Source organism: Sarcophilus harrisii, chromosome 2 (genome assembly GCF_902635505.1).
Source record: "Sarcophilus harrisii chromosome 2, mSarHar1.11, whole genome shotgun sequence".
NCBI classification, from domain to species: Eukaryota; Metazoa; Chordata; class Mammalia; order Dasyuromorphia; family Dasyuridae; genus Sarcophilus; species Sarcophilus harrisii.
Window position 1 is genome coordinate 15,985,966 of NC_045427.1, and position 26,569 is coordinate 16,012,534.

The 26,569-nt window shown below is 39.4% G+C and overlaps 1 protein-coding gene across 1 annotated transcript; it reads left to right on the forward strand.

Moving 5' to 3' along the window:
• The first annotated feature begins 129 nt into the window (after positions 1 to 129).
• On the forward strand, positions 130 to 26,197 carry KCTD9 (potassium channel tetramerization domain containing 9). Its single transcript, XM_031949648.1, has 12 exons — positions 130 to 228; positions 11,769 to 11,890; positions 14,029 to 14,072; positions 15,268 to 15,364; positions 16,286 to 16,344; positions 16,533 to 16,661; positions 19,173 to 19,240; positions 19,340 to 19,435; positions 20,109 to 20,258; positions 22,052 to 22,157; positions 23,182 to 23,315; positions 24,246 to 26,197. Exons 1-12 carry the CDS (start codon positions 181 to 183, stop codon positions 24,360 to 24,362), a joined length of 1,170 nt encoding a protein of 389 aa, XP_031805508.1. The 5' UTR covers positions 130 to 180; the 3' UTR covers positions 24,363 to 26,197.
• Positions 26,198 to 26,569: the final 372 nt, after the last annotated feature.

The following is a 26,569-nucleotide window of genomic DNA, read 5'->3' on the forward strand; positions in this document are numbered from 1 at the left end:
GTGGAGAGTGGGAGGGGACGGCTCTCGGGGGGTGTGTGTGTTGGGGTCTGGGGCGGAAGGACCCCCCCCTCAGGGAGGCGGGTCAGGCTGAGGGCTGCTTCTGGGTCCCGGGTGGGTGGCGGGGGGGAGGGGGACGGCGGGGGGGTGGCGGCTCCCTCGGGACCCGGCGCGGGCAGCGCGATGAGGCGGGTCACCCTGTTCCTGAACGGCAGCCCCAAGAACGGCAAGGTGAGGGGGTGGGGCGGGAGGGGGAAGGGTGACGGGAGGGGGAGGGGGGGAGCTGCCGGCGAGTCCAGGTGTGGGCAGGTGTGGGGCGGGGCCTCAGGACCCCGGCTGGGGAGCACCCCGCAGGGTCCGCGCTTGCAGCTCGCCCCCGTTTAGGTCGGGAAACTGAGGCTTACGGAGGCTCCTGAGGTGGCGCTGGAGGGCACCTGGTCTAGTTCTTTCCTTCTACAGCTGAGGAAACTGAGGCAGGGGGAGGGGAATGACTTGCCTAGGTCCGTAGTTCTGTAGGATCCTAGGATCCCCGAGGTGAAACCGGGAGGGGTCTCAGGCCATTTAGCCCATCTCCCACATGGTACAACTGAGAAAACTAAGGTCAGGGAGATAAAACAGCCGCCTCCACAAATAGGGCTTCTTCCGGCGTGTACGAGCCCCGACGGGGCTCCCACCTTTCCAGCGTGTTCCATCCCCGCCGTCCCAGAGGTCCCGCTCAGGACCTCCTGGGGCTCCGCGCAGGACTCCACGGGTTCGTCCAGTTGGTGTCTGGTCTGACCCCCGCCCCCTCCCAGGACTGTGGGTGAGGACCCCGAGATCCAGGCGGGTGAAAGCGCCGGGCGCTGCTCGTGCTCGCCCCGGGGCCCCGGGGCCTTTCCTGATCCCCGAAAGCACCTGCTGCCCGTTTTGCGTGTTCCCGGAGCCCGGGCATGTGCCCGGCCCGCACGCGTCCGTGCCCAGCCCCCGTCGGTAATTGGAGTGGCCTGGGGCGACACTTTGTAACCGGCTGCTACCGCAGACGCACCAAAGGGAAACATCTCCGCACTCTGGGGGGGCTTTTCCTCCTCGGCGGAAACATTGAAGCCGCTCTTAAGCCTTTCCGAACTGAAGGGAAAGTCTGGGGGGAGGGGAGGGGAGGGTGGGCGTGGCGCCGGGGAGGGGAGGCCTGCGGCAGGGCTTGCACTCCCTGCGGAGCGTTGGAGCTGTCCTTTCCAGCCGGAGGGCCCCAGAGAATTACTTGGCCTTGTTCCGGGGGGGTTAAGGCAGACCCCCATCTTCCCATTCCCAGGCCACTACTCCATGGAGCAAGCACCAGCCTTTTCTTGATTCCCAAGTTTAGTGTAATTAGCAGCCTGACTTCCTACTTGGATAGAAAGGATCTGCTCCAGACCCACGGTTTCATTGTAGATCTTTGGATTTGGAGGCAGATGGGTTAAATCCTGCCTCTGCCACTACTTCTAGTCTTCAGTCCGATTCCTTTGGGGACTTACTGGAGTGGTCCACCATTTCCTTCTCCAGCTCATTTGACAGATGAGGAAACTGAGATAGGGGGAAATGACTTGCCCAGAAGTTAATGTCTGCGGCTGGATTTGAATTCAAGTGCTGCACTCTTATCTGCTGCATCACTAAGCTGGTTTTTCCATAAATCACTTTTATCTGATAAAGTATGGCTTGGGATTTAAATGATCTTTTAAGGCCCCTAAATCTTAATCCTGTTCCTGATCTATAAAACCCTGATATCACTTGCACTGAGAATAAGTAACTAGAAGAAGCTGGTGCACTTAGACCTGGATTACAGTTTCTTGGGACAATTTGTGCACTCTGGGCAAGTGGCTAAATCTCTCAGTGGCTTCTGGGAACAAGGTCTTGTACTAATCTGCTTTGGGGGATGGAGTTTTCTCCCCTAGTAAACCAGAAAATCTCCAGTCTCAAATCTAGTAAATCCACTTGCCTCACATTGTTTTTATGCAACTACATAAACCTGATAAGCCCCTGACAAATGTGAAGTGGGAGGACTCAGTCCTACCCTGACTTATTGGGAGGATGATTGGGGGAGGGGAGACAATAAGGACTTCCACTGCACCTACTGTGTGCTAAGCACTGGATCCTCATAAATACTAGGGAAGATATGTGCTGTAATGTTCCCCTTTTACAGATAGGGAGACAAAGGTAGAGAGATGGTGACTTGTCAAGGATCACACACCTAGCAAGTGTAAATGGTAGGATTTGATTTGTCTTCCTGACTCCAGGTCCATAGCTCCATGTACAGTTCCATCATCTGTAGCTGCCTTCCTGCCTTCCGGAACATTAGGTGTCTAATTCAAAGTCTGCTTTTACAAAGAACTGAGTCTCAGAGAGGTGGTGATTTGCCCCCAGGGTCACATTTATGATTGTGGAAGCAGTAGTGTTCTGGAGTAGTTCTCAAGAAGGGTTTTCTTGAGATTGTTCTTTAGCTCCCTCCCCTAACAAACCAAGGTTAATGTGATTTTTATGGGTTTATTTTGTATTTTTTTTTTGTCTTTACATTTTTGAAAAATTTGGTATATGCCTGTCCAATTTCAGTGGGGCCCCTGGCTTTTATTAAACTTTATTGGGTCTTCTGAGCCCTGGGCATAAGGCTAGCACAGTCCTGCCCTCTGGGTGTTCACTTTCCAATTCTGGACAAGGTATCTAAACTTCTGCGTTTCTCTAAGACTTATGCTGAGTAGATACTTAGGACCAGGAAAGGCCTCCTGCCTGAGGGAATTGGGGGCCAGTCTTCCAGGAAGCCTAAAGTTAGAGAGCTGAGCTTACCCAACGTTGGGCACTGCCAGGGCAAAGGCTCTGAGGTGGCAAGTGAGCATTTGAAGACCTGTTGCCAGGCTATTGTAGCTGGCATAGAGAGCCAAGAGCTTGGATTGTTAAGGTTAACTGGGAGCCTTGGGAGCCCATGGTTGGGGGAAGAGGGAAAGGGGTGGAGAAGATGACAAGGTTAGATCTGTGATCCTTTGAAGGAAGGATTCTGGTGGGGAGAGATTTGAGGCACTGAGATTAGAAAGTGATTGTGTTGGATTTGACTGCTGTAATATGGAGGCCTTAATCTAGTGCTGTGGTTATGTAATAAAGGGAAAGGGGACATGGAAGGGATGTTGCAAAAGTAAAAACAAGATTTGGCCCATGATAGAACATTTGAGTCTGGCACAGAGCTTAGATCTTGGTGAGGTGGAGTAGTAGTGGGGGGTTGAAATCTTCCTTTGGAGGTCATGGTTTGTGGGGTTGACATTTGCATTCTCCCCTTCTCCCCCCACTCTTTGTACCCCTTAAGGAAGTGTGACATCTAACATTTTTATTTTAAATCAAATAGCTGTTTTCCAGAAATTGTCCTCTTCCTACATTCTCGCCTCCCCCATTCCTGGATACTGTTGATCTTTGGGAAGATTTTTTTGTTTAGAAATATACGTTAGGTCTCTGAATGGCAGAAAGGAGAAATTGGATTTTTAGAAGTTGATTTGTCTCTGTATGACCAGGAAACATTTCTAAAACCAGAGGAGTTTCACAGCTAGTTCAGAGACTGATTGAAAACTAGTTTTTGTAGGGGGCAATGAGTTTGCAGTTTGAACTACAACTTGGTTCATTCATGAGAATGCTGTTCTAATCAATGGAATTGACATTACTCACTAGCATAATTCAAAGACAGGGTTGCAGTTATTATTGAAAGTTCTTTGATTTTCAAAAATATTAAACTTACACATGGTTAAAAAGTTAACCATTCTCTTTGAACCTGACTTTTTTCTTTTAGTCTTGCATAAATCAATCTTTTTCAGCATTCGGCTTACTTTTACATAGCTATTTCCAAGTACAAATATAAAACCAAACCAAATTAATAACAAGGGTGGGGTATTATTATTTTTTTTAATGTTCATCCAGAATATAGGAATGAAATATTAAAGAAAACAATTCTGTGTTGCTTTAGTTTTGTCTAAAGTTTTCATCTTGAAGCTGCTTTTTGCAGATGCCCTTTTCTATTATTCAAAATATGAAACTATTGTATTGTCACTGGAAAAAATGACTTAGTACATCCAGAGCCACAAAACATTTTTGTCCCTAGTAACAGGCCTGAGATCAACCTTTTGCTTATCTAACGTTTCTGGTATGTTGCTGCTGGTGAGATGCCAACTGGCTAGGCAAAATCCAAGGCCTGTTCATGAAGACTTAACTATATTTTTCATCTTCATGGAATCAGGAAGGTATTTGTTTGTTTGTTTTAAATTTTTTTAATACCAGAATTGATTGAGATATTCTCATTTCTTTTGAAAAGTGTTACTTTTTTCTTTAAAAAAAAAAAAAAGTCATGAAGCTTTTAAGATTTTGGATTAGGAATAAAAACTTAACTTTTCTTTTCACTTTTTATCTTCAGAGAATTTTAGGATACCAATCAGCATTTTCCAAGTTTTATAGTAGAATATTTCCAGATGTGGCTAACTTTATTCCAGAGGGATTACTCTAGTAAAAGATGGAGACAATTGATATTGAAATGAAACCTCAAAAAAGAAATCATGCTATAAACCCTAGTTAACCCTTTTGTGTGAAATATCTTAAGATTTCTTCTTTCAGAAATTTAAAAAATGATTAGCTTCATGAAAATGTTTAGCGTGACTGCAGATGTATAATCTATATCAAATTGGTTGCCTTCTGAAGGGGGAAGAGGCAAGAATTTGCAGCTCAATATTTTAAAAAACAAATTCAAAAAATTTTGCTTATATGTAACTATAAAGAATTTTTAAATGAAAAAAGAAATGATTATCAAATTAAAGTTATCATTTCTTTTTTAATGAGACCCCAAACTGCTTAGTTTTCTTTCATAGATACAGCTGACATTTGTGCATGTTCTTGGTCCAGATCTTAAACTCACTGTGACCACAATAGAACTCATCCTTCTCTACTGCCCAGACTTTCCCTCATCTTAATTCAAGGAGGCCACTCTCTTCAGTCACTTTGGTGTCATCTTCAACTCCTTACTTTCAGTGCCTATATCCAATCTTTTGGCAAGTGCTGTCAATTTTATCTTCTTAATATCTATAAACCTCCCCACCCTGCATAGGCCCTTACTCATGCTTGGTGTACTTTCATCACCTGCTGGTTGGTCTCACTTTTTCAAATCTCTCTCCACTTGAATAACCTTCTCCATTTACCTGAGAACTTCCTAAAGCTCAGGTCTGATCATCTTACTCCCCTAATCAATAAATTTTTGTAACTCCTCAGCTCTAAGATCAAATACAAAATCTTCCATTTGATGTTCAGAGCCCTTTATAACCTGATCCTCTCCAACCTCTGCAGTTTTTCAGCTTACTTCTTGCCGGGAACCTTTGGCAATGTCACAAAATCCAATGTCACTGGCCTCTTGGCATTTCCATGAGTAAGACATTTCATCTCTGGACTCTGGGCATTTTAACTGATCACTCATACTTGAAATGCCCTTCCTCCCCATCTCTACCTCCTGGCTCCCTTCCAGCTAAAATCCTACCTTTGGCAAGATTCACCTTAATGCTAATAATGCCTTCCCTCTGTTGCTTATTTCCAGTTTAGCCTGTATTTATCTTGTTCCTGCAGTTATTTGCATGTTTTCTCCCTTACAAGATTGAGGGCCTCTCTGGGGCAAGGAATGATTTTTGCCTTTCTTTGTATCCCTGACTTTTAGCAGAATGTGGAATGCACAGTAGGCACTTTTTAAATGTTTCTTGACTGACCTTTCTATGTGGAGCTCCTCTTTTTGGAAACTCCTTGTACTTGTACAAATAGACCAATTCTGGATAATTCATAATTTTAGAAGAACATTATCTAAGATCCTGAAAAATGTCCATTAGAACTAGATTTGAACCTGGCTCCAAGGCTGCATTCTGTCCTCTACTGTGTTGCCTCTAGATATTTAAATATTGCTTTACAATCACTTTACATACTGTGAGGTTTGATAGGATATATTTTATCTCCATTTAATTTAGGAGGAGAAAATCCAGAGGTTAACTAGGCCATCTGCCACATAGCAATTGAATGGCAAGTGGGACTCCATCTCCCTGATTTGGAACTTTCCATCGCTATTTATGCTGCCTCATTTTTCTAGGAAAGAAATGAAATGTAGTTAGTGTTCCTAAGATGATTCACTGAGAGAACATTAGAACAAAAGTCGGCTATTCTACCCCAGCCATAATAGTCGGGTTATTTTCATCCTTATTTTACATCTCTCCTCCCATCCTCATGTCTCCAAAGGTCACAGTCTTAAAAATCAGTTCCATTGAATGATCTGAAAGTCCTGAGACTCTTGGTATCTTAGAAATTGGCTTAAGACCATTCCCAGGTCTGACAAATCTCAGTTGAGGTAGCTCTGCTGGTTTTCTGCAAGTTTTGGTAACAGTGGGCCCAGATAGCTGCACGCATAGAGCTGTTCCCCAGGACCAGGGTCCTTCTGCAGACTACCTGCATCATGAACATGATTCCTGTTTCTGGGGGATTTCTGTATGTTTTAATTGTTTTAACTTAAGGTACTCTGCATTAGTGAAAGTAACCTCTTCTCCCCCTTCCCCCCATTCTCTACTACTTTGATGCTTTTATAAATACCTTCTAGCAAGGAGTGTTTCCTGTTCAGGTCATGTTTCATTGTTTGTGTTATTAAGCACAAAGTTAAGAACTTTTGTTTATGTAAAATAGCAGGAACCTGAAGGTTTGCATTATTGAATCATTTCCAATTGAATGTTGGGCAAAAGAAAGCAAAGGGTGCTGTAGCATTATTATCCTTTTCATAAGTAAACATGATCTTGAGACTTGTTTATTAATTACACAGAAGACAAGGAAAAGTGATCATATGTAGTTAATGAATGTCACTTGGTCTTGGATGAGTTATGGAACATGGCCTCTGAGACCCTTCCAGCATCAGATCTAAAAGTATAAATATTGATTAACAAAAGAGAACAATATTGTCTTCATAATATCTGTGTGCATATTTCAACTTTTAAGCTCCAATAATTGAGCATTTAATTGTGATACAATCTGTAAATGCATTTAAAATATATACTGTTGTCCCAACTGCTGCGGCTGCTGGCTCAGCCAAAAGGAGGAGGATGTATTCTGGTCAGTTACATAACGAAGCCTCATAAACTGCAATAGATTAGCTTTGAAATGTAATCTCCAGATTCCTTTCCAGAGACGAAGTGTTTACTCTGCATACATCATTCCCTTTGCCAAGTGCTAGAGATAGATCCAGGTTTGGAAATGGCCGGATTCCTGCTGTCCAGCAGCTGCCCACCCCATGTATAGAGAGAGAGGCAGAATGGAAGGTAGGGTGTGGGGGCAGTAGATGAAAGGACAGAACAGTCTTCTCTCATTTCCCTTATTCCCAAACTCAGCATTTTTCTTTTTGTTATTTTTCTTATAACTTATTAAATTCAATTAAAATTGAAGTTTAAAAGTTAAAAGTCCAAAAGAAATCACAAAATGTTGTTTCCATTACCAGAAATCTATTGAATGTTTTCTAATTACTTATTGGAATTAATCCTAGAAGGCTTGTCTAGGAAAGGACCTTATGAATATTCTTAAGACTATCTGTGCCTCTATCCTACCCCAAATTTGCAGGTTCATTCACTAGCAGAATGGAGAGCTTTCTGAACTGGGAGTCAGGAAAATCTGAGTTCAAATGTGGTTGGTTGCCTATTAGCTGTATGAGCTGTATGAGCCTGGCTAAGTCACTGAGTTTTTCTAAGAATCTAAGATGATCCTCATCTGTAAAATGGGATTAATAAAAGCATTTGCTTCCCAGGGATGTTGTGAAGGTCAGAAGAGGTCAGATTATTTTCTAAAGCAGTTTGCAAGCCTCAAAGCACTATATAAATGCTATAATTAAATGAACTTGATTTGGTTCATGACCATCCTTTCTATAGATAAGGAAACCGAGGTAGGCAGAGGTGAGTGATTTGCTTCTGAGGCCACATTTGAACTCGAGTCTTTCTGACAGTGTTTAAGATCAATATAAAATGCCATTGATTCCTTTTCAGATAAATACTTTTTAGACTCAAAAGAACATCCTTCTTTTTGAAACATTTTCTTCTTGCTATGTCAAAGCACTTTCTGCATATGTTAAATCCCTAAATCCTAAAGTTTGAAGACAGCAAGCATATATTCTGTGCCTACTATGTGCTGTCCCCAGAACTGTGCCAAACGGCTAGAGAGTCAAAGAAATTAATAAAGATAAAAACTACCCTTGATCTGAAGGTCATTTTTTAAAAGTTCTAATGTTCAATTTAGTTTATATTCAATGTCAAGGGGAGAATTTGAGCATGCCTGTTAAAACAGATTGTCCATCAGAAATGTGGCTCATGATATTAATTAAATTGATCCATAAAATCACACTGGGGGTGAAAAACTGTGCAAAACAGCATGGCTTAAGACTCCATTGCCCTAGCTTTGGGGGAATTTGTAAACATGCAGGCCTTTCTGTTTTAGACCACTTTTCTAGAACTGGTAGTCCACTATGTGTTTTGTTTTATGAGTGATTCTCAACTGCTAGACTTCGTCTAATTAATGTATTTGTCAAAATTATAAGCCCTAGGGAAACTGATGGATTTTAGACTAATCAAAAATAGCTGACCCTGCTAAAAATTTAGCTGGTTGCTTCTCCAGCATTAAAACTGGCTCATAAAACTTTAAAACAAACATTTAGCCAAGTTGAGCCTCCCATTTTCAATGACACCAGAGATATTTTCAAGATCTCAAGGGCTGATCGAGAACATAAAGCTAAATTAAATATAACACTCAGGAACATACTTGTTCAGTCATGCATATCAGCCTTGCCTTTAGCTATTTGCCTGTGTACTTTAGAGCTAATAATTTATGACAGTCTGAAGCCAGAGAATGTTGACCCATTCAGTACTAGCTACTTGGTTATAGTAGAAGTTGGATTGGAAAAAATTTTGAGGCATAATAAATATAGCGTTCTACGTGTTGTGACTCACCTAAGTGAGATGTTCTGGCCCAATTCTCACTTTGGGCTTTGTTTTTTAATGGTTTTGTTCCATAGAAGAGGGGCCCTCTTGGGCTCTGTTGCCCCATGAATCAGATTTTACTGTGGTGAGTGGGTTTTTTGGTTTATGATAGATTTTTCTGTTGCAGGCACTAATCTGACTTGAACATAGGAGAAAGGATGGAAACAGCCCAACTCTTAACCTCAAACCAGCTAATTGGTTTTGAGAGAGATTGTAAGGACCTCAAGCAGATTGTTATTGAAGGGTCTATACTAAACAGTTGCTAAGACATCTGGTTTTAACCTAGAATTAATGTGGTTATTTCTGCATACTGTTCTTTATTTCGTTCTCTTCTTTAGAGGAGTGATGTGGAACTCTTTTTGTTTAGAGAACCACTGACTCTCAAATAAGATTTACATGGAAGGAAAAAGCAAACCAATTTCATTGGAGTATTTTTCTCTTGAGTGTTGAACATTGAAGAATACAGAACATGAAAAATCAACTATTTTATTGGAGAGGAGCATACATTTTGATTTTGACATATTTCAAAAAAATACTGTATGCAATGCCATATATGTCAGTCAATGAAGCAATGGAAGGAATAAATGAAGAGACAGCCTAAAAGACAAGAAAAATTAAGAGGGGGATAAAATTTGCAGAGGCCAACAGTGTGTGTGTGTGTCTTTGTGTATGTGTGTGTAAATAGAAAGAGGAAGAAAGGAAGGAGTGGAGCTTCTGAAACAGACCAGCATTCTGACTTTGTCCCAGGGGGAATCGGGGCCCTCTACTGGGTTGCATTAGAGTCTTACTATGACTCAACCATTCATAGAATCTGGAAGTTGATCATTCTGGCCCTTCCTGTTTCCCTTCTGATCATCTAATCTCCAGTTGTCCTCTGACTAGCTGTTTTTAAAGAAGGTGCTTGCTCTAACCCAAATTTACTTTTTTTTTAACCATACTGTATAAACTGCCACCAATCATTCCTACTATGGTTCAGTAATATTCTCTCTAAAATGTAATACTCTCTTGTTGAGATTTTCTTGGGGTCTCTGGAGGCAGCCTTCGTTTCAGTTCAGTAATCACAAGTGCAGGCATGGATTAAAGTCCAAATCCTGTATTTTCTCTTTCCAAGTCTGGTCTCCTTTCCTGTGGCCCAATTAGCTTTCTTATAGTCCAGATCCTTTATTGTTGTCTTCCTGGGGCTGGGCAGCTTTCTGGAGAGCCTTTCAGTCTGGCCTTGGTTCTGAGAGCTTGAGCTCCCCCGCCTGCCTTCTCTGGCTTCTGAATCTCCCTCATTGAATCCTGGCTGAGGCTCCTAGCTTATATGCCCCACACTGAGTATAAACCAATCATATCACTAGGAAACCATTATTTGTTGTGGGATTAAATTAATGCTCAACTAGATTTAACCATTGTCTCCCCAATTCCACTTAGTACCTTGTTTCAAGTTCTGGCCCATAACATCTCCTTGTAGGATTAAGTCGATCATACTGAACCATGCTAAATTAGATAACAATTGTGTCTTATCAATTCCACTCTCTTACTACCTTGTAAGAATCCTTTGTTTCAAGTTCAGCGTTCTGGCCCATAACAGGTTCCACCTAATTATAGTATAGTTATTTATGTACATATAATAGCACACACAGTATCCTTTGCTTTTTTTTCCCCCCACAAAAACAAATGGTCAACTCTTAGAGCAGAGACAGTTTTTTGTATCTCTTTTATCTGACACACTATTTTCCATATAATAGACACTAAGGAAATGCTTATTGAATTGAATATCCTTGCTTTCAGGATAAAATTAGGTCCATAGGGAAATTCTCCAGCCTTTATTTGGTATTTGTAGATGTTTTCAATCATCTCAGATACTTGTTGGTTGACTGGTGATATAGAATTATATTTACATCTATTTTCCACATCCTTCCTACTCCATCCTTTTTCTACATTCCCCTTCTCAGCTGAAAGGCAAACCATCCCCACTATCCCACATTCAGAGAACAGAGTCAAGAATACTGACTCTTGTTGTAACTCTCAGACTAATTTCCTCTTTTCAACAGTCATGAGTCTGAGTACTTTCCTCCCTCAAACCCTTCATTTCTTCTCTTCCTCCCAAAGAGTCCTCCATAAATCCTGATCAAATGAATGAGCATGAAAATTTTTAACTAGTCATTTTTAGCATTATAGGGGCACATCGGTCCTTGTGCTGGATCTTTAGGCCTTGCCAATTGCCCTGTTTCTAGACCTTAAGTATATCCAGGCTTTTCCATCTGCCTTGTAGCTAAACTTAAGTCACCTGTCCTAATTCTAATAAAAACTGCTCTGTCTCTGTTCCCAGCACCTACCCCAGAGCATGGTTGACATATAACAAGCACTTAATAAAAGTTTAGTCATTCATGGGCCAACTTGGTGCCACTGTGGATAGGGTACCCGACCTGGTATTAGACTCATATTCCTGAGTTCAAATTTGGCCTTAAACCGCATAATGATGGACAAATCACTTTACCTTCTTTGCCTCAGTTTCCTCATCTGTAAAATGAGCTGGAGGGGGAAATGGCCAACCAATCTCTGGGGTATCTGCCAAGAAAACCCCAAATAAGGTCATGAAGAGTCAAAACAACTGAAAAACAAGTAATTCATTTAGGAGTTTCCTGATACCCGGTTCCTTCAAGTATCTTCAGTTATGGCTCTTGCACTGGTTTGGTTAGTTGATGCTCATTCTGATGCAAATGGATTATATTCATAGGGTAATGATACTGATTAGTTAACAAAATTTCTTTTTTACAGGTGGTTGCTGTATATGGAACTTTATCAGACTTGCTTTCTGTGGCCAGCAATAAGCTTGGAATCAAAGCAACAAGTGTGTATAATGGAAAAGGTGGACTGATTGATGATATTGCTTTGATCAGGTAATTTTTATCAATAAAATTCAGCTCTGTGCTGCAGATTACAATTTGTCCTTTCTAAATAGCTAGTTGTTTCTGTACACTTCCCTTAAAAAATATCCTAAACCAGGGCTTCTTAAACTTTTTCTACTCATGACCCCTCTTTGAGAAATTTTTATGTGACCCCAGGTATAGAAGTATATAAAGTAGGTATACAAATGGAACTGCTGATAATAAATCATAATTTCAAGACTTCCACATTCAATTATGAAATCCCATATGGGATCACAAATCACAGTTTTAAAAACTGAGTAATCCATGAGGGTAAACCCTGCCATAGAAAGGGCTTTTGTAATCCTTGTAGCTACTTGTGTGTGTGTGTGTGTGTGGATATGTATGCACTCAAGCACATATGTGCTCCTCAGTGAACATTACAGTTGAATTAACATATTCAGATTTTTCTGAGAGTTTATGTAGTTGTTTTCTTTACCACCATAGACATAGTATTCAACAAATATCTCTGCTGTTAGAATATGAACTCTTTGTAAGTAGGGATTTATGTTATTTTTTGGTATTTGTATGCACATTGCCTAGGATTGACACATAGGAGGGACTTAATGAAAGTTCATTTTTGGCTTTGCAATTCAATTATATAAAAGTCAGCATTGGATTAAAAATGTAATCTCTGATCAAGTGGGAAGAATACGGGTTGTAGTCCAGTGACTTCTAAGTCATTGTGTCTCTTTAAATTCGAAGGTGCTGAGATCTTGGCTCAAGTGCTGGTCAAGGGCCTTTGGAGTGATTTTGGACTCTCATTTTTAGAAGTTGCTGTCGTGTCATTGAGCATGACACATTGAAATGTAATGCCGAAGAAACTGAGCAAGGCAGAGATTAGAGACCAGTTCAATAGTTTATTAAATGGAGAGAAATACTGGGACCAGTGGATCCATAGTTGATCCCAGGGCTGGATGAGACTATCATCTCAAAGAGTCCAGCCCCAAGTATCAGGACAGCAAGCTTTTTTATAGGATAACAAGAACAATGACACAGTGGGGGAGGTAGGGGATAGGTGGGGATAACCTAATGGTGGGGGAGACCCCTAGGATGACACAATAGAGGGAGGTTACTGATATTCTAATGACATCTAAAAATGGATAAACCTTTATCTTGTCAGACATTAAGAAGGAATATCTATAACCTAAAGATATAAAACCTTTATCTCATCAAACATTAAGAGGGAAAAGTTATAACCTGAGGCAGAATAACTAAATAGGACAATGGGGAAACTAGGTCAGGACATCAAAATGGAACTTTGGCACAACAGAATTTAGCATCATTCCAAAAACAGGACTTCTTGATGGAAATATAAACTCTTCTAGAATAGTATTTCTGCAGAGTAAGATTACTGACTCTAGGTCTCACAATCCTCTCTCAATGATAGACACTAGTGGAGAGAGTATAGGCAAAAGTCATCTTAGACAGCGGTGATACCCATCTCACCCACATTGGAGGCAAGTGAGTATTAGGAGGTTGGCAGTAGGGCAGTAGATTAATTACATTATTGGTTTTTTTTTTCCCCTTAATGAGCTTTTTATTAACTGATGACTTGGATAATCCAGGAGTAGATAGATAGATGGAAAGGAGAAATAGATGTGTCTAATAAGGGGGAACATGTTCAGGGATTTAAAATGAAATATGGGAAAGAGTTACAAGATAGTTATAATCTTAACCATGTCCTTGGAATGCATTGGTATTTTTGAAGTTGATGAAATTTGCATTCAAATGCTTGTTATATTTCAAGTTCAACAGGTGGCAAAAGTCAAAGTATTAACATAGTGGAAATTTTATTTGACCTGTAGGCATTAATATATGTGATGTCAAGAACTATCTAACACATGGGTTCTTAACTTTTTAAGAAAAAACATCTAAAAACTGTTTTTAAGTATATTTGATTTTCCTATTATCTATTTTATGCATTTAAATTTTTCTTCTGATTAGAGATCTGTAGGCTTATCAAATTGCCAAAAAAAAAAAAAAAAAAAAAAGCCAGGATACCAAAAAGGCCAAGAATCTTGGCTCCAACAACCAAACTTGTTAGTAACTACTATGATTTTAGAATCAGACTCAACTAAACTGTACTAACAAGATCTTTTTCCCTCCAGAGATGATGATGTTCTCTTTGTATGTGAAGGAGAGCCATTTATTGGTAAGTGACCTAAAAGCTAAGTTCTCTTTTAATGAAATGTTGTTATTGGGCAAAATTGGACATTGAAAAGGATCTTTTCTCAGCAGTATATTTCCACTAGAGATGGTCATTTTTTTGGTTGGGAGTGACTTTTATGTGTTTAAAAATGTTGGGAAAAGGCCTACAAATCAGAAACAAGGTTCTCCGTTTTTAGAAAGTTTAATTTAATCTTCAGAGTTTCTTTGGCAGTGATATTATGGATATTTCTTTAACTACACATTTTGTTTTCATGACTGTACTTGTATATGCTATAGCAAATGCTTGCCTTCTCAATGAGGAGGGAGGGAAAAGAAGGGAAAAAAGATTTGAAACTCAAATTTTAAAAAAATTGTTAAGAATTGTTTTCACATGAAATTGGGGAAAATATAAATAGTTTTATATAAATGAGTTTTCTTTCAGACAATATAGTCAGTGGCAAAAATCATCTTTTGAAAAATGTTTTATGTTCAAAAGAAATGAAATTTTGTCTTTTGAACAAAACATTTTAAGGTTACAATAAGATATTATTTCAATAAAATTTATGTTTGTTTCATTGTAAGCGGTTATGGCTGAGAAAGCAATTGAATGGATCACTTTAAAGCAGGGGGCGTTTGGGGGCAGGGCCAGTCTTAAGGTAGGGTGCCTCTGTGTGAGTTAGGGACCTCCAGAGCCAGGGAGGATCTTAGAGCAAAATGTGAAGAGGCTGCTGAAGGGTCAGCAGGGACAGAGGTAAAAAACTAGGTTTGATTGATTTCAAAACTTTGCTTTGAACTGGCTCTGACTTCGGGAAAGAAGGAACACGTTCTCCTTGATTTCTCTTGTTCTTAGCATAGTTTTGAAAACCCTGGTAGATTATAACTTTTGTGGGGCAGCCTAGAGACTTTGCCATATTTCTACCATTGTTTCTATGGGAAGGTCCATTCCTAGTTTCAATTACAATACAGTTTTGGGAGACCCAACCTGCTTATACATTAGGACTTTCTTATGCTCTTCTCTGCTCCATTTTCTCCATCTCTGGGAAGTCAGACCCCTACCTCTTATTTCCAAATTTGGGATAATTATGACATTCTCTGTTGTCCAGAGCTGAGGATAATCTGGTCCCGTAAGAAATCTTGATTTCCTTAGGGAACCACCAGACAAGGCCAGGGTCATCTTGTCGTCTTTCTTCCCTCTGCAGATCCACAGACAGATATGAAGCTTCCTGAAGGACCAACAGGAGCTCATACAGACTGGCTAACTCTAAATGTAGGAGGACGGTACTTTACAACCACACGGTAGGAATACGCTTTCTTAATTCTTTTTAAAGGGTAGTAGACTTCTTAAGGTTCTTTGCGTTCATGTCATTTACTGCTTCCCAACTGCCTCAAAAGCTCTTTGAATAAACAGTGGCCAAAAACCAGTTTATTGACTCTGGGAATGGTTGGACTACAGACAGCTGTTATTGGGGAGAGCTTTGGTCTGATCCATTCATTTTACAGCGAAGAAACTGAAGCAGTGGAAGTAAAATACTTTATGTCTAAGTCAGGGCTTCTTAAATTTTCTGTGCTCATGACTTTTTCACCTGAGAAATTTTGCATTTTGGGAGCATATAGGTCTGTAAAATAGGTGTACAAACCAATGTTTACTGGTAATAAATCAATTTCCTAACCTTCACATTTTGATACATGATCCCATATGAGATCGCAACCCACAGTTTAAAAACCTTTGATCTAAGATCTCACAAAGCAAAAATGATCAAAGACTTCCTGTTGTCTGGGGAGGATTCCTTCCTGGACTTTTTTTAGAGAGAATGTAAGAAGTGGGACAGAGCAGGCTCTCTGTAGTCATGAATTATGCTTCTGAAATGCACTGTCTCATTTAGGACAGGTAGAAGTGGTAGCAGCTCTTCCACTTATAAAGGAAAACACTTCAGCTGCTTTCTGAAGCTTTTGGGAAAGTTGTGAGTGGCAGTGAGCTCCCACATTGGGTTAAGAGAGCCTCCCAGGAGGATCAATCCAAGGAAATGCCAATCCAAATTAAGAGCTGCAGAAATGGCAGTTCACTTGCTGTTCTTGTTTCTAAGCATTATCCCTACCAGGCCAGATCGTGTGCCATCTTGAGAGAATTAACTAGAATCCACTCAACTCTTGACTAAATATGATTCTTTATCATAAGCAAAGAAAAACTCATATTTTTTTTTTCCTTTGAATTCTTAGGAGCACTTTAGTGAATAAAGAACCTGACAGTATGCTGGCCCACATGTTTAAGGACAAAGGTGAGAGAGTACATGGCTTTCCAGACTTTGAGGGATCAGTGATGGTTTATAACACTGATATATTTTGCCACTTCATGTCTTGAGCAGCTCTTGGAAAAATTAAAAAATCATGTTACTATATATTTTATTTAATAAAATCTTAGGTTTTTATTTATTTATTGGTTTGTTTTGTTTTAATGGGACCACAGGTGCCTGGGGAAATAAACAAGATCACAGGGGAGCTTTCCTAATTGACAGAAGTCCTGAGTATTTTGAACCCATTCTGAACTACCTACGTCATGGACAGCTTATTGTAAATGATGGCATTAATTTATTGGGTAAGTCTTTCAGGGGTTTAACTACCTTTAAAATCCTCTTAGTTCAGGAACTTTTAGGGGCTTTGTGCTTTTTTTTTGCCCACCATGGAAAAATTTCCTTTTATTTAAACAAAAGATTAATATTCACCAGCTATGCCCACAAAATGCACATTCTAGCCCAGCCCAGGAAACTTGAAGGGTCTAGAGATGGGGCACTGGGCTATTTGCTGAGGTCTGGCCAGCCTGGTGGAGCTCCAAGAGGAGCTAACAGGCTCTGCTGAACCAGGGTGGCTGCAGAAAGGAGAGGTGGGCTCTCCTCATGCCGGGCACAGAGGCCTGAAGCTTTGCAGTGATTTTTTGCTGTCTCGTGGTGGCCCTTCCATTCTGCCTGTGGAGCAAAGCAGTTGGAAGCAGGCTATCTGATTTGGTTCTGATCCAGAAAGTAGCATCCCATTACTCTGGAGTACCTATGATTTCTACCTCCCCAAAGCCAACCTATTCCATCCCATTTGCTCCAAGAAAAGTCTTGATGTTAAACTGAAATCCGATCATTAAGAGCTCCCTTTTCCTGTCCCCTCACACCTCAGGCCATTCTTCTTTCTTAACCAGCCTCAGTCATGGAATAAATATTGCCGAGTCAAACTGAAACTTGTTAAAGACTTCAGCTTAAAAAGGCAGAAGTCTTCCACTGTATCCAGTACCATCTCCAACCATCCTGATCTCTATCTGGCCACTGGATCAGATGACTCTGGAGGGGAAAGGGAGGCAGATGACCGTGCACAGCCTTCCCTCACTTCAGCACAATTCATTTGTGTCAAAGCAACACCTTCCAGATGCCATGATCTCCTTCAGAATGAACAACACACAATAACAACAATCCCTCCGCCCTCTTCTATATCTCCTGGGAAAGAACAAATATATCCCTTCTCTCTTTTGTGGGATACCTTTTGGAGTAAGGATTCCTTTTTTTCTCCCCTCCTCCACCTCTTATCTTTTTTCAGCTACCAGCATTTATTTTATTTTATGCCAGACACTCTACTAAGCATTGAGGATACACAAAGACAGCCCCAGCTCCCAAGGAGTTTACAGCTTAATGGACAAAGACACCATTCCCAAGGGAGGTGGACCGAAGAGGGAGGGAGTCATTGGCAGGGGAGACAGCAGTACATGTATTTGAAAAATCCAGATGATTGGATTTCCTGTACAGACATCATCCTGGTCTCTTTAGACAAATCCCCAACCCTCACCCTTTGCCTTTTTATTAGAATTAATTTAGCTTTTGAGATCTTTTCATCACTTTTTCTGTGGAGCATTTCCTGATCCCCCAATTGTTAGTATATTCTCTCCCAAAACTACTGGTATAGAAGAAAAATTATTAAATCAGTTCTCTACATTTTATGCATGTATGCCAGAAACAATTTTTAATCATTTAATATTATTCTAAAGCCAAGTATTTCTAGCCCAGAGAGATAAATGTCCAAATGACTGTAGTCTCCCCAGACCCTCACATATCTCTCTACCCCAAGGCAAGCTGTGAGAGCACAGCCTATCCCAAGAACTACAAATCATGGTTAAGGCTGGCGATTGGGGATCAGCTCCATTCGGGGAAGACAGGACCTGTTTAATAATGCGCCAACAAAATTTGGGAAGTTTTTGGTTTTTACTAACAAAACTTCAGTTAGAAGCACAAAACTATTCAGCATATGGCAAATCTTAACTATTGTCCAAATCAAGTCAACAGTTGTAAGGAAAAAAACATCGTTTTCTTCCCATCCCTGGAAGATGCTTTTGTTATCCAATTGGACCACCTTCGTGGCTCTTGCCTCCATCAAAAGTGCTTGGAAGTAGGACGCCCAAAGTATGGGACCCAATTATGACAACTTGTTATGACAAATGGTTGTTAAATAAGGAAATAAATCTCCTAAATCATTTCAAAAAGATTCAGATAATTTGTATCATTAAGAAAAGTAGATGATAAAGCATCATTCATTTGATTGTTCTTTGACAGCAGTCACAAATCCATTTTTAAAAATCATCTCAAAAATGTGTAAGAAGTGGGAAAGAAACTTTTTATAAACTATTCATCTCTGTTGTATTTTGAAGGTTAATGGAGGTTTAGGATTTTATGGGAATTGAATATTTTTCTTAGAATGCCAGTCAAATTAATAAAATTCTCTCCATATTTGTTAATGAGGATTTCTTTCCTCTGACTTAATAATTGCAGAAATGATCAGAAATATGTTTGAAGTACATATTTTAATCCAGTAGTTTAGCTTCATTATTTTCCTTGTACAAAGTACAATCTGTTTCGAAGATTCATTCTTTCTTTGTCTTTTATTTTGTGGATACATGGAACATTATTAATTTCTCTTTAGTGCTGAATTGTAATCTGCTTGCTGGGGTTATGACCTAAACCTATCCTGAATTTAAATAATAAAGGATCAAAGATAAATGGAGACTGCTACTTTGGGGGATTTTGAGAGGTTTTATTTTTTTGCAAAAACCAATTTTCTTTTGTTGTTGCTTTGGTAGGAGTGTTAGAAGAAGCCAGATTTTTTGGAATTGACTCTTTGATTGAACATCTTGAAGTGGCAATAAAGGTATTTTAAAATATTGCTTATATTAATGTATTTAGAATCTCACTACAGTATCATAGCTAGCTCAAAATGGACTGACATATTCATGCTTTCTTTCTAAAGAATTCTCAGCCCCCAGAAGACCATTCTCCAATATCTCGAAAGGAATTTGTTCGGTTTCTGCTAGCCACGCCAACCAAGTCAGAATTGCGTTGCCAGGTATTTGAACAGAGTCTTTTCTAGCAGCCATTTGTTCCACTTATCATCATGTGTTCAACAAATGTTTTTTATAAAACCATAGTATTAAGTCTTGTGTATTATTTTTCTTTTCCTTTTGTTTAATTTCTTTTTAAATGCAGGTTTAAAATCTTATATATATCAGTATTTTCATCTTAAACAATAGTTCCTTTTTTTTTCTTTTTATGAAATTCTTGAAATATTAAATAATGCAGTTTCCTCATCAATGCAAAACACACTAGTGAAAAGTAGGCCTCCCAGCCATTGTTGGAGGTTGCTTAGATCACCATGTTGTTCAGCTGTTCCGTTTTTGTCATGGCATTGGTTGGAACAGATATATAAGGTTCTTTTTGGGTGCGAACCTTCTTTGCCATTCACTGAATTGACAAAAATACTTAAAACCTATTCTTTTTATACTTTAAAAGCCTTTATTCTAATTGAAGAACATTGAAAAGGCAGTTTTTATCATATACTGCCATTTTACTAGAGTGAATGCTTTCAGCGGTAGTTCCTAAATTACTCCCCTAGTTACTCATCAAAATTAGTATGGTCTGTGTCTGTAGGATATATTTGTGGCTTCAAAATGTTAAGTTAAATAGAAGTTAAATGGAATGTTCAGTTTCACTAGTTGAGCGTGTATTTGTGTTTCTTTTAGGGTCTAAACTTCAGTGGTGCTGATCTTTCTCGTTTGGACCTTCGATATATAAATTTCAAAATGGCCAATTTAAGTCGCTGCAACCTGGCACATGCTAATCTCTGCTGTGCGAATCTTGAACGAGCTGATCTCTCCGGATCAGTGCTGGATGTAAGAACAATTTCATTCATTAAAACTGAGATTTAGGACATTTTCATTGTTTCTCCCCCAGGCATGGAACTCTCTCGCTTCATCTCTTCTTCCCAGCTTCTCTGCTGGGCTTTCCTTTAAGGCTCTGCAGGAGGCTTTCCTAAGGCCTCAGTCTTAGTGTCCTCCTTGCACAGTTATTTCCAGGATCTCCTGGTTATGACTTTTGGGTGCATGGTTCTGTAGAAGGTAGATTATGCATTCCTGGAGAGCAAAATCTGTTTTGTGCCTTTTATTGTATCCTCAGTATTTTGTGCGGTGCCTGGCACAAAATAGGTGCTTAATAAAACTTATATCAGATTAGAAGACTAACGAATAGAAATCCATCAGTAAACATTAAGTTCACACTATGTATCAGACAGACATGGAGTAGTACATGACCTCCAGAAAGGGAATCCAATGTGTTTGGCTTTTTTGTGAAGGAAAGACTAAAAAAGTGATTTCTACTCTAGTAAACCTGCTGATATATTACTTTAATTGGTACCTGTGCTAAATGTACACCTCAGAAACTTAGCAAGTCTTATAACTAGTAAGAGTAGGAATGTCCTGTAGGAGTTTGAAGAGGATGAATCCTGGGTATAGCTGAAGAAAATAGCTTTAGGGAAGAGTTAGAATATGTCTTTTGCAACAAGAGGACTCATATCATTCAAATACTGAAAAGTTGTGAGTAGGTAGGGCCAAGGTGGCTCATGGTAGATGGCTTCAGTCTTCTCAATGTAAGGAGCTTATCCTTTTTTAAGTGAATTGAGATATTGAGATGGTGCAGGATAGGAAGGAAAAGGGGGGGGGGGGGGGGGGAGGGGGGGGGGGGGGGGGGGGGAGAAGAAAAGGTTTGGATTGGAAACTCAACCTAAATTGGGTTTTGATAGATTCAACTTTGAGGGTATTTAGTTGAAGATGATACTGGAATATTCAGATGGAGATTCTGAAACCCCAAGTCCAACATGTCCCTGTATCACAAAACTCTGAGCTTCCATCCTTATACAATGAATGATAACCAGACTGCCAGGCTCAAAACTGCTGTTGGCATTGATACAAAATTCTGTTAATTCTTAGTTTCCAGGCCTTCTTGGATTTAAGTGTTCTCAGCTTTCTCCTCTGTCTCTTTACAACAGAGATCTTATTTGCTAAAGTCTTGCTGTAATTCTGTGAGTTCACATTTTGAAAATATTCTCTAGTAGTCACTGCTGCAGAGAGACTTGTGCTTGATTGGTCAGCAGTGGAGGGCAGGAGAGGGCTTGGCTGTTGTTGGATTAATGCATGCACTGTTCTAAAATCAGGGATGATAATGGCATCTAGGAAATCCCTGCCCATTTTATTGATGTTGCTTATACTTATCCATGTCAGTAAATCTGGGCATCTCTCCTTCATATTCACAAATTGTGAATGATCCACGACTAGGTACAAAACTTGACCGTGTTTCATGGCTTTGACACTTGTGACCTGTTTTATCTGAGACTCTATTGTATATCTCTATTGTGCATTTTATTGCCACTTCTGGGTGGACTTTTAGTCAGGTCCCTTAGGGTCCAAGCTTGGAAAGGGCCCATTCTGATCCTGCTTACTCTACCCAAGCAGGATTGAAAGAAAAGCAAATTGTAAAGGACAAATTGGCAAATTGTAAAGGACTATATCAGTGAAATGTGTTTTGTTGATTTTTAGCATGAACTGTTTTTCTTCTCCTTGAACCATAATGTTCTCTTCCAATTTAAACTCCAGTGTCTTCATAAAACGGTCCTTTTTTCTTCTTTTGACAGTGTGCAAATCTCCAGGGGGTAAAAATGCTTTGTTCTAATGCAGAAGGGGCATCTCTGAAGCTGTGTAACTTTGAGGATCCTTCAGGCCTTAAAGCCAACTTGGAAGGTACGATTTCATGTCAGAATACTCTTAACACGATAGAGGATGCTGGGCCTTTCCTGGGGAAGCCACTGCTTACTGTTAAATCAAAAAAATTTAAATGGTTGATCAGTCTAAGACCAGAGGTGCATAGGTGGCTCAGTAAATAGACTACCAAACCTGAAATCCAGAAAATCTGAGTTCAAATTCAGCTTCAGACACTTCCTAAGTGTGGACCTAGGCAAGTCACTTCACTTCTGTTTGCCTCAGTTTCCTCATCTATAAAAGGGAATAATAATAGCACCTCCCTCCCAGGATTGCTGTGAAGATCAAAAGATATAATGATGGTAGAGTGTTTAGCACATAATGTTTAATGACTAGGCACATAATAAGTGTTAGTTTCCTCCCTCTTTCCCTCTAATGCTCATCAGTAGGAAGAAGCTCTACTCAACAAGGTATTAGTTTTGAGTACCTTCCATTTCAAAAACAAAACTTCATACTTTTCCATTAAAAAAAAAATCAAGATCACAATCAAGTGATCAAGTCACTTTTTGTTCCCATTTTAAGTAATCGTCCTTGAAAGTCATGGATAAAAGGAAATGTATCACAGTGATATTACAAAATTGATCATATAGGCCTCATTGACAAGTATACTGCTTATTTTATGTTCCAAGTTCATACATCTTCAGAAAGGTTTTTTATTACCTTGTTATTCAGAGTAGATGTTTGCAAGTTTGCTTTGTTAGTTCAGAGAACTAGATCTTAACTCATTTTAATCTGAAAAGTTAATAAGACAGTGTGCTTTGTAATCTCATGTATTTTAATTTATGAATATAAAAACATTGATTTTACTTGACTGTTTAAGACTATTAAGTTTGGCCATGCATACTTAGGTAATTGTTTGCATTTACTAAAATTCTACTTTAATTTGTAGAAAGGTTTCTATGTTGCCCAGTCCCCTCTGAAAATTGTTTGATGTCTTTGAGGTTTTGGGAGCTGGGAGTCCAAATGTAAATAGAAATCATTCTCAAAATATCATCCCCCTCTCTAGGTGCTAATTTGAAAGGTGTGGATATGGAAGGAAGTCAAATGACAGGGATCAACCTTCGAGTTGCTACCTTAAAAAATGCAAAATTGAAGAACTGTAATCTTCGAGGAGCAACTCTAGCAGGGACAGATTTAGAGGTGAGTTGGCCAGTAATGGTTTGTTCTCTGATCATTGAACAAGAGAGTTGGGTGACATATAATCTCAAGTAATTTGCTGCTACAACTAGAAGGAAATGTTTCATTTCAAATTGGTTTGGTTTTTGTTTTTTAGTAAAAAAATATTATTTATTTTAAATCATCTATTTCTCCCCCTATGCCCTTTCCCTTTTCTCTTCGCAGAGAGACATCCCACATAGTAAAAGGAAAAAGTAGAGAAAATTTTTTGAAAATTAATTCACTTATTGAAGAATTCTGACATTGCATTCACTATTATACACTTGTGATCCTACACCTCTTTGGAGAAGTAGAAGAAATAATTATTTTTTAAACATTCTTTACAAAGCAGACATTAGTTCCAGGACATATATGTAGATCTAACTATAGATAGCGTGAGTGTGTGTGTGTGTGTGTGTGTGTGTGTGTGTGTTGACATGTGTGTATTACTAATTTGAAAATGTTTCATTCTTTTTCTGGTTTTCCTCGAGGTCTTCATACATGACCTGAACAGGAGCTATAATATCCTAAATTCTTTTAATTTTCTTAAGATTATTTCTACAATAGGACCAAATTCTTTAATCTATCTTAAGAAATTTCAGCAACATCTTTAGCATCAGATTCAGAATAAATCTCTGGTAATTAATTTTCATATCCAGACTTGTCCCCGGTGCTAAACTGACATTTTTACCTTTAATCAGTCATCATCTAGTATACGACTTCTCCATTTATATGTTAAGCTGACAGTGAGGAGCCTCTCCAATCAAGACTTAGTGGCTTGACTTACATCATGGGGCTTTGTAAGCTGTAAGTTGTGACATAGAAGCTGCTCTCTTTTGTGGGACTAGTAATAATAACAACTAAAGTTTCATCTATTTTCTTCAAATGTTCATTGGATTTTGTTATTACTTTTAGAATTGTGATCTTTCGGGTTGTGATCTCCAAGAAGCCAACTTGAGAGGCTCCAATGTCAAGGGTGCCATCTTTGAAGAGATGCTGACTCCGTTGCATATGTCCCAGAGCGTCAGATAAGATGCTTCTTCAAGGGGCCAGAAGCTAGGTGACTTATTCCGAACAAGAGGAGACAAGAAATGTTTTCCTTGTGACACATTTTTCTCCATCTACTCAATAGTCTAGAAGAAATAACACTGTAAAAGAATTATAAAGCAGTTAGACAATAATGTATATTCTCAGTAGTGCCTAAGGAAAAAAAAATTGACTTTTTTTTTCCTCCAGTTGTAAAGAGGAAGCATTTACTTAATAGCCGAATGAAAATTAGATTATATTGTTGCCTTTCGAATGGGCTGGGAGACTTTGCCTGGCCTTATAGTCAGGAATAGTATAGAATAGTATATTTGCTTTTAAATAGGCATGTTATGGAAACACCATCTTGGTTTGAAATTCATTGAGGGTTTTAATTTATGAAAAGCACAACATATGCAATTATTTATTGAATCTCTAGATGCAATATGGATATTTAAATTGTTAAAACTGTTTGTGCAATTGGGGGAAGATGTTCTTGAGATTACAGCTAGCTTTAGGGTTGCTACTGTTACTTTAATTGCCTGTATAAATTATCAGAATATATGAATGTGGTGGAGCAGAGCTCCCTAAGCCTCTCTTTTCAGGTACATTTTCATAATGTTTATTTTTTTCGAGCAACACAGCAGCTAAACTAAAGAAATTCTCAGTTTTAACTGAGGCGGGGAGGGTGGGAGAGAACTTCCTTATATATCTTTGAATTCAGGTGATGGGATGGAGGAGACATCTTTTAGAATGTGCCAGAACTGAGCTTTTTGTAAACTAGCTCAGCATGTCAAAAGAAGGACTTCTTCACTCTCAGAGCAGGGATTAGCTGTATCTCCAACTTAACTGTGTATCCCTGGTTGAAAAGGACTTTTGCTCCAAGCAGGTTCCCCTCATCCCCAAAGCACACAGTTAATTGATTTGCACAGGCCCGGTTATCTCATATAGTCAAGCACATGAAGATGCTTGTATAACCAAAAAAAAAAAAAAAAAATCAAGGTGCATCAATAATAGTCCTTCACTGCAGGTGCTGATCAGTCTAGACAATCACCACTCAGGAGTGTGGTGAATCAAATCCAAATCCATTGCTATGAGTGTTGGGAAATGGGAACGAAGAGGCAACTTGTGTTCTTGGGAGTCACACAGTGTAATTGCAGTTCAGACTTTATAATGGGGACTCAAGGATTGAAACTGATGCTCTGATCACCTCCCCCCACGTTGCTGACTCATTCCAGATGTGATGCCAGTCGGTCTAAACCTGTGGCTCTCTTTGGCAAAGATCTGGCCCGTCCTGTCTGCAAGTGACATTATGACTTTATGTCCCAATCCTAATTCTCCCAAGACTGGGCAGAGGGCCTGTTTTCAAGGCTCAGAAGGAAAGACTCCTCAGCCCTGGGCAGTAAGCTATTCAACAGATTTGCCTCCTTTAGGAGGAAGGACTTGAGTTCAATATTTTATGTTGTCTAGTCTTTTCTACATATGCAAAGCTTTCCTTAATGATAAAGAGTGTGAATGTGTGCATAAGAAGAGGAGACCCAGACCTCTGTAGTGGAGGGAAAGCAATTTCAAAAATGAATTATTTTCTTTGCTTTATCATTTTTTTATTAAGACAGAGAAGTAGAATATTGTATTGAAAGAGATCTATTTTCATAATCAGTATGTGTATAAATTATATTTAAATAATCCATTTCACTGTTGTATTATATTTTCAGTAAGTATAGAATGCATCATTCATTTACTTAAAGGTACCTCTTTAGACATGACTTAAAACTGCAGAAGACTCTAAATCTGGTATGTTCAGAAACTGCAGATTTCAAGTCTAATGTAAAGTATATTAATAAAAACAAAAGCAAACTGAAACACTTCAAATAAGTTTGTTCTTCTCATTTTGCGTTTGTATTGATATGTTTTTTTAAAAAACCACAATGGTTTGTGTGTGATGGGGGGTGTTGTGGGAAGGTAGAGAAGATCCTCAAGAACAAATGTAAGCAGGAAAGGAGATGGGGATCCCAGAACAGGAAGGCATTAGTAACGTCAAGAGCAGAGATCTTTCCTGCAGGCTATTCAGTGGGTCTTGATGGAGAGACTGTGAAAGGACATGGAAGAGACCTGAGAGGATGAGAAAGGGTGAAGAGGGTCCTAATTTGTGGTGAAGGGTGCACCTAATTAGATCACAGAGCCAGCAAAGCCTAAGGGAGCCCTTCAGGAGTCCC

Coding starts and splice junctions, on each gene's coding strand:
- KCTD9 (XM_031949648.1), top strand. CDS start 181: ATGAGGCGGGTCACCCTGTTCCTGAACGGCAGCCCCAAGAACGGCAAG. Junction 14,073..15,267: donor TGAAGGAGAGCCATTTATTG/GTAAGTGACCTA, acceptor TTCCCTCTGCAG/ATCCACAGACAGATATGAAG. Junction 23,316..24,245: donor TAGCAGGGACAGATTTAGAG/GTGAGTTGGCCA, acceptor TATTACTTTTAG/AATTGTGATCTTTCGGGTTG.